This window comes from Danio rerio, chromosome 11 (genome assembly GCF_049306965.1).
Source record: "Danio rerio strain Tuebingen ecotype United States chromosome 11, GRCz12tu, whole genome shotgun sequence".
In the NCBI taxonomy this organism is placed as follows: domain Eukaryota; kingdom Metazoa; phylum Chordata; class Actinopteri; order Cypriniformes; family Danionidae; genus Danio; species Danio rerio.
In genome coordinates this window covers 20,877,585-20,894,200 of record NC_133186.1, presented here as the reverse complement: position 1 = coordinate 20,894,200, position 16,616 = coordinate 20,877,585, and the positions used below count along the sequence as shown (strand labels likewise).

General features: G+C 35.3%; 1 protein-coding gene across 4 annotated transcripts; it reads left to right on the top strand.

Annotated features, from left to right (window-relative positions):
* The first annotated feature begins 739 nt into the window (after window positions 1-739).
* Window positions 740-16,251, top strand: pfkfb2b (6-phosphofructo-2-kinase/fructose-2,6-biphosphatase 2b). 4 transcript variants are annotated; one of them, XM_005155843.6, is made up of 17 exons: window positions 740-870; window positions 1,207-1,361; window positions 3,113-3,238; window positions 5,945-6,041; window positions 6,408-6,474; window positions 6,606-6,680; window positions 6,761-6,817; window positions 6,921-7,045; window positions 8,477-8,684; window positions 8,763-8,909; window positions 8,992-9,096; window positions 9,249-9,378; window positions 10,229-10,291; window positions 10,381-10,445; window positions 11,322-11,519; window positions 13,744-13,766; window positions 14,763-16,251. In XM_005155843.6, the coding sequence occupies exons 2-17, from the start codon at window positions 1,271-1,273 to the stop codon at window positions 14,830-14,832; spliced, it is 1,647 nt and encodes a 548-aa protein (XP_005155900.1). In that variant the 5' UTR covers window positions 740-870; window positions 1,207-1,270; the 3' UTR covers window positions 14,833-16,251. The 4 variants fall into 4 exon arrangements, with proteins under 4 accessions (XP_005155900.1, XP_021335476.1, XP_021335475.1 ...); XM_021479801.3 differs by lacking the exon at window positions 11,322-11,519; XM_021479800.3 differs by lacking the exon at window positions 13,744-13,766.
* The last annotated feature ends 365 nt before the right edge of the window (window positions 16,252-16,616 follow it).

Sequence of the window (16,616 nt, the reverse complement as noted above, 5' to 3'; positions counted from 1 at the left end):
TGGATTTGTTCATCTTTATGTGGCGCTGCACAGCCTGATTGGTCAATTAAAACCAGAGAACCTCTTAAGTAATTGGAGAGTTGACAGCAGCTTACATCATCAATCTCAATGGAAAGTTTTTACATAGTTTGAATCATTTATCTCCTATATACAGTACTACACTGTGTGCCTTTCACCACATGCAGTAGAAAATGGTAATTATATGTACAAGTGACAGGTTTCACAGTTTTTGCATCTATCAAAAGTTAACTGTAGGACACTTTAGATTCTAGAAAGCATTTGATTGGGCAGACTATCTCACAAGTGCAGAGTGATGTCATCAAAATGGTTGATCCGTGTTTGATAATTTATATATTCTCAATTTTTTAGGAGAAAACTAGCTAATAGATCACTTTAAATTCAGTTTTGATTTCTTGGAATTTTTAAGAGATCAAATTAAATGTGTAGGTCTGTGCTCAAAAAAAGGGGACAGGCTAACAGTTTTTGTAAAAGAAAATAATAATAAATAAATAAATATCTAAATAAATAGCTCATTTTAAAAAAATGACAAAAAAACATAGAGTGTATAATTCTGGAACCCGACTGTAGTCTGACTCTACACTGACCGGATCAGTTTACGAGTCGATTGAAAAGATTGACTAATATGAATCAAACCACGATATGACTGACTTCCCAGTTCAGTTTGCTGCAGGTATTACGGTAAGTAAACGGTGACGTATGGACACACCTTCACTCACGCGCTTGGCTCTGGTTGCCATGGAAGGTTATCAAGTGCAAAAACCGGCTGAGGCAACGACAGCACCTGGCGGAAACATACTGAACTTACCGGTGGAACCTGGAAGATACGGAGTAAAACACGGACCTCTTGAGGTAGAATGTCAACGATTTGGAAACAGTATGGTTATATGTGTCTCGCGATAGTGCTTCTTTAATATGTGTACAATAAGATTTTATATGCGTATGGATTAAACTGTCAGTAAATGTTGAAAAGCCCTCATCCAAAGGTTAACGGTAATGACGTAGCACGATATTCTCAGCATCCTTTTCTACGTAATGACGTATCTGTATTACTGCGCTAAATAAGTGCCAAGAATAAAAGCTGTTTGTCACTGAGTAGAGCATAATCTACGCAAACACTAGTAATTTCCACTAACGTAGAATGCGTATATTGTCATTATTTCGCCGTTTGTGTTCGTCTCTCTGCAGGTGTGCCTGTCTTTGCAGCACTAAGAGTGAGTGAGTGATTAGGTCTGTCAGATACAGATTCAGTATGTCTGCATGGCTGCAGCAGGAGGAGGCTGGTCCAACCAGTTCTGCTGAAGCCAAGAAATCAGAGCCTAGAGGCCAAGAGAAGAAATGCTGTAAGTACACAGGCTTTCGTGTCCCACTGATCTAAAATGTTTCGTGGGTTTTTGAGAGGTTTAGGGGGCTCCTCAGTTGATGTTTACTGCATGACAGATTTGTTCCCTGGCCCTGTTAAGTTTAACGACGGCCCTGAATCATATCACAGTTGTCCTTCTTGTGGTGTCAGCTGTTACTGAACAGCCAAACAGAAGTTCACTGTCAGGCTGGGTTATAAAAAAAAAAGAAAACTGCTGTGCTGCCCTTTATTTAGATTGTCAGCATTGTCTGTTATGCTGGTTTCAAATTGCAGATCAAGGTAAAAGGCGCACTTTTTAGTGTTTAGGATTATTTGTGTGTGTGTGTATGTGAGTGTGTTTTAATAAATTGTTGCCTGGATGTAATCTTTTATTTCGCATAATATCTTTATTATTTGAATATTTTTAAATAAAAACATTTCAAAAAGATATTATCAGCACTGCTTTTTCAACATTTATAATCATTACAAATGTTTCTAATGCAGCAAATGAATGAACTTTTAAAGGTCATGTGACATTAAAGACTGGTGCTTAAAATTCAGCATCGTCTATCATTACTTCAAAATGAAATTTATAATATATTGACGTGTATATATCAGTAGAATCACGTCAAAGTAGACATTGCACGTTGCTGTAATACTTTCTAGTATTTTATACGGTAGCCCAGTGAGCTTAGTGCTGCAATTTAAGAAAATGCATGCAAATAAAAAAAATAAAAAAAAGACTGGTCCTAGAGATGTTGTGTAGATGGAGAAGAGATGTGTCCCAAGACACCACATGTGCTGCAAATCTTCACAACGCAAACAAATCAGTTAATCATGCTGCATTTTCTCATAATGCAAACAATTTAGGAAAACGTGCTGCATTTTCTCACAACACTTTCAAATAGCATGGAACACAGCGGAAATTGCTTTGCGGAATTGGCTATTTAGTTTATGGTTATTTTAGGCTAATAAAATACAAAAGACAAGGGGATCAGGATGTTAAAATAAAACATCACCTACAACTTTACTGAGCAATTGTCACGGCACGGTGGTCGTCATGTTTTTGGATCCACTTGAAACATATCCATTGTGTTCAGTTCTTTTTGCAAGTGTTGTGAGAAAATGCAGCGTGATTTCGTAATTTGTTTGTGTTGTGAGAAAATGCAGCACATTTTATTCATTTGTTTGCGGTGTGGAAAAATGCAGCATGTTTTTTAATGTGTATGTGTTGTGAGGATTTGCAGCATGTGTGCTGTCGTACAGATGAAGATCTTTTCTTAATTTCTGGTGCAGTTGCTTTTGTAATTGCATGACTTTGAAGCATGTTAAGCTTTCTCTGCTACCGTAACTTTACTATTTATATAATAGTTTTTAAAAGACAGCATTTGTGTGAGCATTAAAGACTTATTTCAAACCCTTAAAAAAGAAGGCGAGTAAATTAACAATAAGCTTTCATATCTGGGTGCTTTCGACATCTATCCCTTTGGTGCTTATATGTGCAATTTTAGTAGTTTATATTTAACAGATTATCATTGTTTGGTTGTGGATGGAAGGGCTGCGTAAAACATATGCCAGAGTAGATGGCGGTTCATTCATCTGTGGTGACCCCTGATAAATCATGGACTATGCTGAAGGAAAATGAATGAATGAATAATAGTTAATACTTGAGATACTGCTAACGTCCTCCAACTCTTTATGTGCTAATAAATGCTGTCTTACTGTTTTTTTTTGGTGTCCGTTTGACCACAGCATGGGCTTCTTACATGACAAACTCCCCTACTGTGATCGTCATGATCGGCCTCCCTGCCAGAGGCAAGACGTACATGTCGAAAAAACTCACTCGCTACCTTAACTGGATAGGAGTTCCAACAAAGGGTGAGTGGGCAGCTGGATTCAGACAGTTGCAACATATCAAATGACAATCACTATAAATATCATCTGTCTCTCCTTTTAAATGCTTCATTTAGCTCTCAGCTGACCGTTTTGACATCAAGGTCTATCAAGATGCTAAATTTGAACGTATGATCTATGGGTGTGTAGCCAATTATTCTCTTGAGTACATCATGACCCACAGTAAGTGATGGGAATAGCGGCATTATAAATAAACAGTGCTATTAAGGGAGTTACTTTTTTCAGTAACAAACCAATTAATGTTTCCCATATTACAATGTTAACGTCATTGAAAATATCGCAGCTTTATATATTAGATACACTGTATAATTTGCTGTAGTTGATCTTACTGAAGCAGTTTTCATCTGAGTTGACTCTAATCTATAGGACATGCTCTGCTGTGTTATGTGGGGGGAGTGGGGAACATAACCGATGATGATTGGTGTGTGTGGGGGGGTGTGTGTGAGAGAACTGGGGCTGTGGGACAACAACATAACTGATAATGCTTTTTTTTAACATTAGAAAATAATACAGGAAATGTGTTACATTATGCAGATTACAATTGTAAGAAAATATATATAGTATTTATATAGTAAACAACTTAACTAATTTAAAATAAAATGAAAAAGTCAGGGAAAGATGTTTTTGGCTTTTGAAAGATTTTTTTTTTTTTTTGCCCATTAAAGGTAAAATACAGGTCAATTATTGTCAATTGGAGAAAGCGTTTAAGTTTTGTTTTTTATTTCTTAAAAATGTACACTTCTGAATGAAACATTTTAATAAAAAGATTAATAACTGATGATGATTGGTGTGTGTGTTTGGGGGGTTTTCCAGTCACTAGACTTTTCTGACAAGGTTTTCGAGTGTCAGGATGTTGTGGGACTGCTATACAGGAGTTGTTATTATAGATAGCGAATTTTTAAGTGGTTTTTATTTAAGCGTTTTTTTGTTATTGTTTTTAAGATTAAACACGAACGCAGTTATGAGTGTATTAAAATATGTGCTTGATTGTTGTAAAAAAATAATAATAATGACCAAAAAAAACTAATTTGTGGTTCTCCTGACTTCCGGGTGCAGCAATGCTGCCCTTGTGGCCGGTGTATTCTGGGAAACTGTCTTACCCCTTGATTTTGAGTGTGGTCCTGAAAAATCTCTGTTTTAATGGGTATCTACCCTTTTCCCTCAGCCCTACAGCTTCAAGCTAAAGAGAATTAGGAATTGGGAAATGGGAAGCTAAGGGGTAGAATTGAAATTGGGCCTGAGAATGCAGGCAATAAACTGAGCTCCACTCCACTGCAGACACAGAGCCATGTATAGGCCTACATCAAAGGAACTCAAACTAGTTTCAGTGTTCTAAAATGCAAAAATATATTAGCAAAACTAGTTAAGCATTTCATAGCATATTTTGACAAACAACTTTACAAAAACATTTCCATATCGTCAGCTTTCCGTGAGTAAAGGCTGGAATCTGCCATAAGGCATCAGAGTCAGTGTGTTAGAGAAGAAAGCATTTACTATTGTTATAACAAGATTGAAAGATGAATGAACATTACAATATACAGTTGAAGTCAGAATTCCCAAATGATCTTTAACAGAGCAAGGAAATTTTCACCATATGTCTGATAATATTTTTTTTCTTCTGAAAAAGTCTTATTTGTTTTATTTTGGCTAGAATGAAAGTAGTTTTTACTTTTCTTAAAAAACATGTCAAAATGATTAGCCCCTTTAAGATTTATTGTTTTCTCAATAGTCTACAGAACAAACCATCGTTATACAATAACTTCCCTAATTACCCTAACCTACCTTGTTAACCTAATTAACCTAGTTAAGCCTTTAAATGTCACTTTAAGCTGCATAGAAGTGTCTTAAAAAATATCTAGTAAAACATTATTTACTGTCATCAGACAGTAAAGATAAAATAAATCAGTTATTAGAGATGAGTTATTAAAACTATTGTCTTTAGAAATGTGTGAATAAAATCTCTACGTTAAACAGAAATTGGGGAAAAATAAACAGGGGGCTAATAACTCTGACTTCAACTGTATATAAATATATTGTATATAGAATAGTGTAAATTGTTTTATTATAATAATTTATTCAATTAAGTTTTTAAATCATAATAAATACAATAGTTACTTTCCCTGGTACTTAGTAACTTAGTAACTATAACCTATTACTTTGTATTGTATAAGTGTTTGATCACTGTAAGTCAAAGTTTCCTTACACAATTGAACTGTTTCATCTCAACATGTGATCATCTCAACATGTGACAGAGATGCCATCTTAAAGGGATAGTGCATGCAAAAATGAAAGTTCTGTAATTAATTACTACCCTCATGTCATTCCAAACACACAAGACCTCTGTTCATTTTTGGAATATAAATTAAGATGTTTTGAAAGAAATCTGAAAGCTTTCTGTCCCTCCACAGACAGGAACACAAGAATATTTTTGTGCACACAAAAAACACAATTAACAACTTGATTAAACAGTTTCTTCTCTTTAATGTCAGTTGAGAGTGTGTGTTCATGAGACCATATGCGTGTCGCACTTCTGACGTATACCCAGGATTTGCACACAGATTCAAACAGAGAAAGACGCATGCGGGCATTAAGGGTTTAATGTTTCAAGTGTGAAAAGTGATTGTTGAATATTGAAATTCAGCTTAAATTGTTGTTGTTTTTTGCATACAGTGTTCAATCTGGGTGTGTACCGGAGGGAAGCAGTTAAAGCGTACAAGTCATATGACTTCTTTAGACATGACAATGAGGAGGCCATGAAAATACGGAAGTAGGTACATTTTTTAAATGTCATTTTATGGAACAGTTCTCTCAAACATTTTGATTCTATGGTCATTAACTTAATGTTGTTCCTAACCTGATGACTTTCCTTCTTTCAAAAGGAGAAGTTTAAGAGTACATGTTAGTGTTAGTAGTAAAACATGAATCTATATTTTCAGTAAACCAAGGATGTGAGTAAAATAAGCCAGTAGACTAATGCGATGTCAGAAAGCCCAAATATATATTTTGACACATTTCTGAAGGTTACATCTTTTGCAGTTTGTGTTTTTCCTGGGATCTGAATTTACTGTTGTTCTATTCAATGCATTTGTCCATTTTTAAGAAGTCATAATGACCTAATTTGCATCCCAAACAGACAGTGTGCATTGGTGGCTTTGCAAGATGTCAAGATCTACCTGAATGAGGAAGGTGGACAAATAGCTGTAAGGTTTTACCCTCTTCACTGTTCAATTAATACTTTTAAAATTTAATGTTTTATTTAATTCAAATCAAACATGCTGATTTTTATATTTGATTTACAAATAACAGATCTAAAATTAACCTTTTCTCGAAGGTATTTGATGCCACAAACACAACTCGGGAGAGGAGGGATCTCATATTGGATTTTGCACAGGAGAATGCATACAAGGTTTCAAAGCCACATGTATAATTTAAACTTCAATAAGATAAGTGTGTGTTAATCATTTTCCTATTTCTGTATGTTTGCAGGTGTTTTTTGTGGAGTCAGTATGTGATGATCCAGAGGTTATTGCTGCTAACATCCTGGTATGGAGTTTGTTTTTCATTTAACTGATGGTACAATGAATTATTGCTGCATAGCACTACTTTTGTTCATAAACTTTCTTTCATGGCCTTATTATTTCTTCAGGAAGTTAAAGTTTCAAGTCCGGATTATCCAGAAGCACACAGAGAGAGAGTCATGGATGACTTCCTGAAACGTATTGAATGTTATAAGGTCACTTACCAGCCGCTAGATCCTGATGAATATGACAAGTAAGAATACTTGCAAAATGGACATGTTATGGTGTATCTAAATGTATATACTGATAGGGCTACCAATGAGCCAAAACATTATGATTTCATTCGTTCATTCATTTTCTGTAGTCCCTTATTTATCAGGAGTAGCCACAGCAGAAAAAAACACCAACTATTCTGGCATTTGTTTTTACGAAGTAGATCCCCTTCTGGCCACAACCCAGTACTGGGAAACACTCATGCACTACAGCACATTTAGTTCTATTCACTTTTACTGCATGTACTGTGGGGAAAACCTGAGCAATGGAGAAACACAGAGAGAACATGAAACTCCACACAGAAATGCTTCCTGGCCCAGCCGAGACTCCAACCAGCAACCTTCTTGCTGTGAGGTGACATTGCTAACCGCTAAGCCACCATGCCGCCCAATATTATGACTTTTCAGAGATTAAAGATTTATGAACGCTCATACATTTTCAAGCTGTAAATGAAATGGTCTCGTTTAGTCCATGCATATGCAAGTTGGTGCTGTTTTGACATATTTGACTATGAACTACAAAACCCTAAGGATTGATTTAAGATATTGAGATATCGAGCATATTATTAGTCATTATGCTTTGGCTTATCTGTGTACTTTTTCTCTGTACTAGCTCTTAATCATCTTCTGGCAGACTCTTCCTTAGACATACAGTACTGCTTGAAAGCTTTTAAACTCTTTGAGCAGTTCATAGTTTTCTATTGTTTTAGCAAGAATTTATCATCACATGATTATTATGTATTAAATGTCAGCTGTATGCTTATCATTTGTAGATCAGGGGTGCCCAAACTCATTGCCTGAGGCCCGGTGTCCTGCATATTTTAGTTCCAAACCCAATCAAACACACCTGAACCAGGTAATCAATCTCTATCTAGGTATGCAAAAATTTCCAGGCAGGTGTGTTGAAGTTGAAGCTAAACTATGCAACACACCGGCCCTCCAGGACCGAGTTTGGACACCCCTGGTTCAGATGGAAATTAGTGAGTAGTCAAAAACTACATAAAGTACATTAGGTGAACCTCAGCATTGTTGTTGTCAGGTGGGAAATTCAGGTGAAATACATTTGGGTAAAACACATCTACTCTGGAGAGTTGCAAACCTCTCTGGCAGCATCTGGAGTAAATGCACATGCATCTACAATTAGAGGAGTATTGAACAGGCATTTACATGATAGGTGCTAGAAGAAAGCCAGTCAGATGCTCTGCTTTTTTAAATAGTTTTTGCAAAGGCTTTCTAGCAAAGTTGGAACTGCAAACTTTGTTTTTTTTTTTTCTGAGACCCTGAATGAGTAAAAAAAAATGTCCTAAATAAATTGATTGGATTTTTATGGTTTGCTTTTGCTTGTCCTGCTTTCATGCCAGTAAACATGAATAGTTAAAGCTAAAACACTCCTGATCAATGTCTTTCCCCAGAGACCTGTCCTTCATTAAGGTGATAAATGTGGGTCGTCGATTCCTGGTGAACCGTGTTCAGGACTACATCCAGAGCAAGATTGTCTACTACCTCATGAACATCCATGTACACTCGCACTCTATCTACCTGTGCAGGCATGGAGAGAGTGAACACAACATCCAAGGGCGTATTGGAGGAGACTCTGAACTCTCCTCACGAGGGAGACAGGTCTGACCTCATTCAGTTAATTCTTTTTAGCATCAATTAATGAGAAGATTCTTGACTTGCTTTATCTTTTGCGAGTAGTTTGCGAGCGCCCTGCATGAGTTTGTTGAGGAGCATAAGCTATCTAACCTGAAGGTTTGGACAAGCCAGTTAAGGAGAACCATCCAGACGGCTGAGGAGCTGGGAGTTCCCTATGAACAGTGGAAAATCCTCAATGAGATAGACGCTGTTAGTATTACAAGATCCCAGCAGAGATTGGATTAGGTTTTTATGTATCATATGTTCATCAGCATTCATTGTTCTGACGCAGGGTGTTTGTGAAGAGATGACCTATGAAATGATCCAGAACACATTCCCAGAGGAATTTGCTTTAAGAGATCAGGACAAGTACCATTACAGATATCCAGGAGGAGAGGTACGACATATCATAAACTTATCAGTTTCATTAACGTTCATCATCAGAGTATGTCTCTTCTATATATAAAGTCCTATGGGTTAAGTTAGCATATGTTAATATCTGAGTTTTTGTGGAAAGCTCTGACTTCATAAGGCTTTCTGTTCTTGTAGTCATATCAGGACCTGGTTCAGCGACTGGAGCCTGTAATTATGGAGCTTGAGAGACAAGGCAATGTACTAGTCATCTGCCATCAGGCGGTAATGCGGTGCCTACTAGCCTATTTCTTGGACAAGAGTGCAGGTAGGATGCATTTGCACTGGAAAAAGTTGCTTTATATATATGAAAAATCAACCAACTACCTGCAGGAGGAGCCATAGTGAGCGGTGAAATGTGAGGTGCTTGAAGGCTAGAGCCATGACAACCTGATCTTTGGTTGTGGAAACTGGCTCTTGGGACACTGAATGTCATGTTACTGGGGGAAAGAGCCTTGCACCTTCAGGTCATGGATAGGTCTCTAAATGTAGTTTGTGCTTAAGGGTCAAACAGCAGTGCAGAGTATCCACTCTTCTTGGAGTCCTAGAGAGGGGTGCTTGAAGGTCATTGGGTGACTTCAACACCCATGTGAGCAAGGACATTGATACATGGAGAACTTGTACCTGTGATACCTTCTTCCTGAATGACAGGGAGAAGTGACCTCCGTCACCTGAATCTGAGTGGTGTTCTGTTGGATTTCTGTGCTAGTCTCAATTTGTCTATAACAAATGCCGTGTTTGAGAATAAGGGACACTCTTGGCCGGAGGTCAGACATCAGAATAAGGGATGCTAATAAGGTGAAGAGAGAGTTCTATAGAGCCTGGTTGGCTTGTGGGACGCTCAAAGCAGCTGATGGACATGGGCAGGCCAACTCAGACCTAGGTTGAGATCATGAAAAAGGGTTAGAAAGTTTTTGCCCCGAATGGAGGAGATTAAGTATATTGGGATCTTGTTCACGAGTGAGGAAATGACTGACAGACTGCAGCAATCTAACTGATCACAAATAATTATCGTTGTCTTGGGAAGAAATAATCTAGTGAAATGGAATATGCAACAACAGTTATCAATACTCATAGATGTTTAAGTAATACTGTAAACTTCATCTTTTGTCTTATAGATGATCTTGCCTATTTGCTATGTCCTCTTCATACTGTCATGAAGCTCACTCCTGTTGCCTACGGTGAGTTGGACAGTTGTGTCCTCCTTTTTGTTTGTTAGCAAACATACACGTCAAATTGTGCTTAGAGATGAATGTGGTTGGTGTTTTAGGTTGCAAAGTTGAGATGTTTCATCTGAATGTGGAGGCAGTGAACACACATCGGGACAGACCGCTGGTAAGTCCACATCTGTTTCAGTGACATACCCGATTGCATGAATTATTAATAGAGGATATTAAATATTCACTTTGAAATAATTAGCAGCACATGTTTACATCAAACTTGTATTTTTGATACTACACACCAAAGCATGCTGTTTCATGCTACATATAAATCTGAAATCCTGACTGCATATTTGGCTTTGCTGCATGTTTTTCTCAGAGAACCCAATGCTTAAAGCAATCTTCTGGGTCCAGTACAACTGAAGTCTATCAACAGCATCTGTGACATATGGTCAAGAAAATGATTGTGAATATATTTTTAGACAAAATGATGTACATGCATCCACAAACAACTGTAATGGTAAAATTATTTAAAGTATAGCCCCTTCTCTATTGGCTATTTGGTCAAACCAGCCAAATTATGTTAACTTCATGGAATGTTTGTGGGAGCAGCTTATCTTGTTATCCCATAACATTGCTTTAAACTATGTTCTCTGACTTTAATCAAAATGTTTGATTAAAGAAAAATCTTCTTTCTACTCATTCACCTCATCAGAGTGAGGTTCAGCCCTTCCCCTCTATGTTTACAATAAAAATTGTACATTCGTGATTGTGTCAGTCGCACAGCTATGATAAGGGAATGTGTTTTAATGTGTTGTGGGTTATGTTCATGCGTCTGTTGAACTCTCCATTAAACAACATTGTGTTCTCCATCCCAGTATTGACGTGTATAATATTAACCAGAACTACTTTCATTTGTAAAAATATTATCTTTGTTAATACTTGCAGCTAACATGTCTCTTGATCATTTTGTGGAGGTGTCTGATGTATGTTGAAGATCTTGTGAATACGGTCTCTCTTTTTAACCCACCCAGTCTCTTCCATTTTAAAGCAGGGGAAAGTGAGACGAGACTGCGCTCCTCTGCTGTTAAGGCGGAATAGTTACACCCCTCTGTCCAGTCACGACCAGGTTAAGCGTCCCCGTCTCTACAGCGCTGGCAACCGGCCCTGGCTGCCCCTCACCCCTTCCCCCACCACCCTGCACTTCCCAAACACACCAGACGGGGCACTGCTGCTCCAGCAAAGCCAAGTTAGTGACAGTTTAAACAAGCTCCGTAATCTTACAGGGACTCAGTGTTGTCCTGACACTAACCCACCCTCACACTGGTGTTCTGAATCACCCCGGAACGTCACACTTAGTACTGATCGTGCATGAAATGATTTTGCTCTTCATCGTTTTGTTATTTTTTTAAATCTAAGTGCATGTTTTTTTGCACACTCTTAGTTCAGCTTGAGCTTCTGTTTTGTTGTTTTGTATGAGTGCTCTGTGCAGAAATCATGCAGTATTCATAATTTAGCAGTGCAATAACATACAGTAATAAACTAACTTTTTAAATTGGCATTATATATCCTACCTTTATGTGCAAAACTAATGCATTTTTTTTCCTCTGTAAGAAAACAACAGTTCAAAAACAAAGTTAAACATTTTCGTGTTGCCTTTTTGTTTAATGTGTACATGCAGGAATAGTTCACCCCAAAATTAAAACTGACTCATCATTTACTGACTCTCAACCTCAACATATATACTTAGATGTACAGATGAAGTCAGAATTATTAGCCCTCCTTTGATTTTTTTTTTTCTCTTTTGAAAATTTCCTAAATTATATTTAACAGCAAGGAAATTGTCATAGTATTTTCAAAAATATATTTTTTTCTTCTGAAGAAAGTTTTATTTTGGTTAGTATAAAAGCAGTTTTTCATTTTTTAAAAGCTATTTTAAGGTCAAAATTATTAGCCCCTTTAAGCTATTTTTTCCGACTGTCTACAGAACAAACCACTGTTATACAATGAATTGCCTAATTACCCTAACCTGCCTAGTTAACCTAATTAACCTGTTTAAGCCTTTAAATTGCCCTTTAAGCTGAATACTAGTGTCTTGAAAAATATCTAGTAAATATCTAGTATATTATTTACTGTCATCATGACAAAGATAAAATAAATCAGTTATTAGAAATAAGTTATTAAAACTATAATATTTAGAAATGTGTTGAAAAAAATCTTCCCTCCATTAAACAGAAATACAGTTGCAATCAGAATTATTAGCCCCCCTGAATTGTTAGTGCCCCTGTTTATTTTTCCCCAATTTCTGTTTAATGGAGGGAAGATTTTTTAACACATTTCTAAACATTATAGTTTTAATAACTTATTTATAATAACTGATTTTATCTTTGCCATGATGACAGTAAATAATATTTGACTAGATATTATTCAAGACACTTCTATACAGCTTAAAGTGACATTTAAAGGCTTAACTAGGTTAATTAGGTTAACTAGGCAGGTTAGGGTAATTAGGCAAGTTATTTTATACCGATGGTTTGTTCTGTAGACTATTGAAAAAATATTGCTTAAAGTGGCTAATAAGTTTGACCTTAAATGTTGTTGTTGTTTTTTTATAAAAACTGCTTTTATTCTAGCCAAAATAAAACAAGTAAGATTTTCTCCAGAAGAAAAAATATTATCAGACATATTGTGAAAAGTTCCTTGCTTTATTAAACATCATTTGAGAAATATTTAAAAAAGAAAAAAAATTCAAAGGGGGCTAATAATTCTGACTTCAACTGTAGGGGAAAAAATAAACAGGGGGGCTAATAATTCTGACTTCAACCATATATACTTCAACATATACTTTTGTATGAATTTCTTCCAAAATAAGAAATAAAACTGCTTATTTCCATGCAATGAAAGTAAATGGTGGCTAAAAGTTTAAGTCAATGTACATCCATTGAATCCATCCATCCAGACAAAAACAATATCAATATAAAAACCAATATATTTGTGCAGGAAGTAAGACTATAATTAATAATGACTTGTTTTAGGGAGTTCAGAATCAGTTTTTTTTTCTTTTCATTTCAAGAACTAATTAATGTTGTGCAATTTGGTCTTGAACATTTTCTGACTTAAAAAAAAAAATGCTAAAATAAACAGTAACATCACAATGGCACACTTTAATTACCCTAAAATTTTGTCAATTTCCTAATTTCTTAAGTGAAATGATCATACTTATTACATTGTAAGGTTAGCTTTCATTGTACAGAAATAAGCAACATAAAACGTATTTTTGTGTTTTGAATGGCATTGTGAGTGTGAGTAAATAATGACTGGATTTTTCTGGGTGAACTGGGTGATCCATTTAAAGTAATGTATGTTGTGCTTTTGTAATCAATTTTTTGAATGTGCAAATTTGTCTTCTCCATATTTGTCTCTCCTATTTTCATCCTCTTTTCCCCTTCATCCTCATCTCTCTGTTTTCACAGTCTCGTGTGGTTGGCAGCCATCTGTGAGTATATTAAATCCCATGAGTTTGAAAGCTCCTGTTAAAACCGCATTTCATTTTTATAAAAAGTTTTTTTGTGTGTGATTTCAAAAACCATGCAGTTTTCAACGTATAGTGATTCTTGTTTATATATATGTATATATATTACACATACATTTTGTGTTAAAAAATGTAACCATGTTTTTACCTATGTGTTGTGGTAAGTGATTGAATTATTTAAAAGTTTAGAATGCAACATAAGCAGTCTTTAGTGCTGTTACATCAAATTTACTTATAAATATAAAATATTTAATATTGTAAATAGATTTTAAAATTCAGATTCGGTGCTTATTTTTTATCAGTTATTATTACTGAATTAATAATATGTTATTATAATGCATTTTTAATATATAATATTTTTGAGCTTTTTCTACCTGATATTTTTATGTAGAAACTGAAAGTTTTCAAGGTTTCCCAAAAACAGTATTTCAATAAAATGTTACATAATAAACGTGGTTACACATACTTCAATTAATTTGATCCAATTATGTAAAATAAGATTATTAATTTGTTTGTTTTTTTTTATTTAAAAAAATCCTACTTTAAAATTCTGAAATCCTAGTTTATAATGAATTCCATAAACATATATAGCAACAAAAACAACAATAATAATAATAATAATAATAATAATAATAATAATAATAATTATAATTATAATAATAATAATTTATTTCTAAAGGTGAAAGCTAAAGTAATGATGCTGAAAATTCAGCTGGACAACACAAAAATAAGTAGCATTTAAAAAAAATATCCATATCAAGAATTGTCCTTAATAATAGTAGTAGTAATAGTATTTCTCAATATTGCTGTATTTTCTTCTAAAATAATATAATAATATATAAAATATTTAGACCACCAGTGTATGCTGTACAATAGATTGTGATACTTTAAAAACACTTATTGTTTTCTTGTAGGTTATACAAGTTTACACGTCTCTTAATTTTCTTTTTTTTTCTTGAGGACTCCGTGTGTGAAGGAATCAACTTTGACTGCTCAGACGAAGTTAATGACTGTTTCCGCTTCTGAGTGAGACTGAGAAGAAATTTCTGAAATCCTGCATGAAAGTGAAACTTTGCTTCTAGATTTTCCCACTCCTCACTTTCTGCTTGCACTATCAGTGATGGGACTACATTTCCCATAAGCCCCAAATGGCAGATTGCCACTGCTATGGCACCAAACAATTCCGGCACTTAAACATTGTTGCTTATTTTAAGTGATGATGCCTTATTGAAGCTAAAGGAGGCGGTCTCCGTGAACTGAATGTGTTTGCACTTGAATTTGTTGGGTTGTGCAAATGAAAATAACCTTCACACAAAGTTTATGTTGCAACACGGTGGGGTTTGCAATAATGCATTTTCTCAATCATAAATATTGCGACATCCTCATACATACCACGGTCAGACATGAGCAAGAACAAAAATTCAGGAAATCAGATATTTGATGGAGACAGAGCGAGTTTGTACATTCTAAGTACGTTTGTGTCTTTAAGAGAATGCACTACATGAGACTTTAAAACTCTTATCAAATATTATTTTCTTAATGTGTTGTGTAAAGTGCAAGTTAATTATGTCATATTTTTCTAGAAACCCATTGATTGTTTTGCATTTGTGACAACATAAAGAGGATTTATAGAATAAGGCATTTACTGGAAGTGAAGTATATTTTATAGGTCTGGTTTCTGCTAATGATGCAAGTTATTTAGTTATTATAATATACAGTTGTTTAAATGAAGTTTTTTGAAGGGATTGAATGTAGTCTGTGCATTGTAAGCAAGCAATGTTTGTCTGGTTGTTAAATCTTAAATGACTAGCATAACCAGACTGTTTATATTTCTGGTTGAGGAGCTACACACTTCAATCATCAGACTATCATCATTGCAATAATACAGCAAAAAATATACACAACATGCCATCGTTTGAATGTTTAAGCAGAAAATGTCTGAAGTACAGTACATGATCAGTACTTTACTTTGATCATAGGACATATCGATGCATAATTTGAAATGCTGTGGCAAATATCTGACAAAAATAATCTCTGAGTTAAACGTCTCAATGCTGCATGCATGTCAACAATGCATTAATAAATGCTGCATAACTTATGCTATTCAAAATACTTTTAGATGGACCACAGCATGTCCCTCCACATAGCTTTCAGTTTCATGTCAGTGACCCATATTCCTCACCTGAATCATCCGGACATCATCATCAGATGTGCATGGTGCTGTGTAAAACATGCAAAACTGCAGTTAAGATATCCAAGCATGCATTTCAATTCCCCTTGTATTGACTGGATAGACAGCTCAGAACACGTTGCACAAAATGTCACTTTAAATAGTTCCTATGCCACTACATATAATATCTGAATCATTTTGAGACTCTGGAAAGTGGCCTCCAATGTGTTGCAGCATTGGTTTCTCTAATACATAAAATAAACATCTCCTGTAATGTCAGACACGTGTCCTTCTTTCTCCCTTCTTCAGTGCTGCAGGAACATACTATTGGCTTTATTTCCACTGTTGCAAATTTTAGAGGAAGCTAAAGGGACCATGATTTGTTTGGTTTAATTCTGGTGTACCTCAGAAAACAATTGCCTGTTTTTTGTTGTTGTTGTTGTTGTTTTCAATTGTTTAAGTGTATTTGATTGACTTTAATAATCTCTGAGTATTATCAATTGACTTATTTGGTAAAATTGCTGCTTTTTAATGTCATCCAATGTGCTTTTGCTTTTTATTAATGCATGGTCACTTACTGCTAGCGTTTGTTGTGAAAGAGTTAAGCTTTTAGGTACTATTGCTCTTTTGAGTTACATTAATTT

Excerpts from the sequence above, each read along its gene's own strand:
- pfkfb2b (XM_005155842.6), top strand. The coding sequence starts at position 1,271 with ATGTCTGCATGGCTGCAGCAGGAGGAGGCTGGTCCAACCAGTTCTGCT. Across the intron at positions 6,042-6,407 it reads GAGGCCATGAAAATACGGAA|ACAGTGTGCATTGGTGGCTT; the intron begins GTAGGTACATTT and ends CATCCCAAACAG. Across the intron at positions 10,446-11,321 it reads CACATCGGGACAGACCGCTG|CAGGGGAAAGTGAGACGAGA; the intron begins GTAAGTCCACAT and ends TCCATTTTAAAG.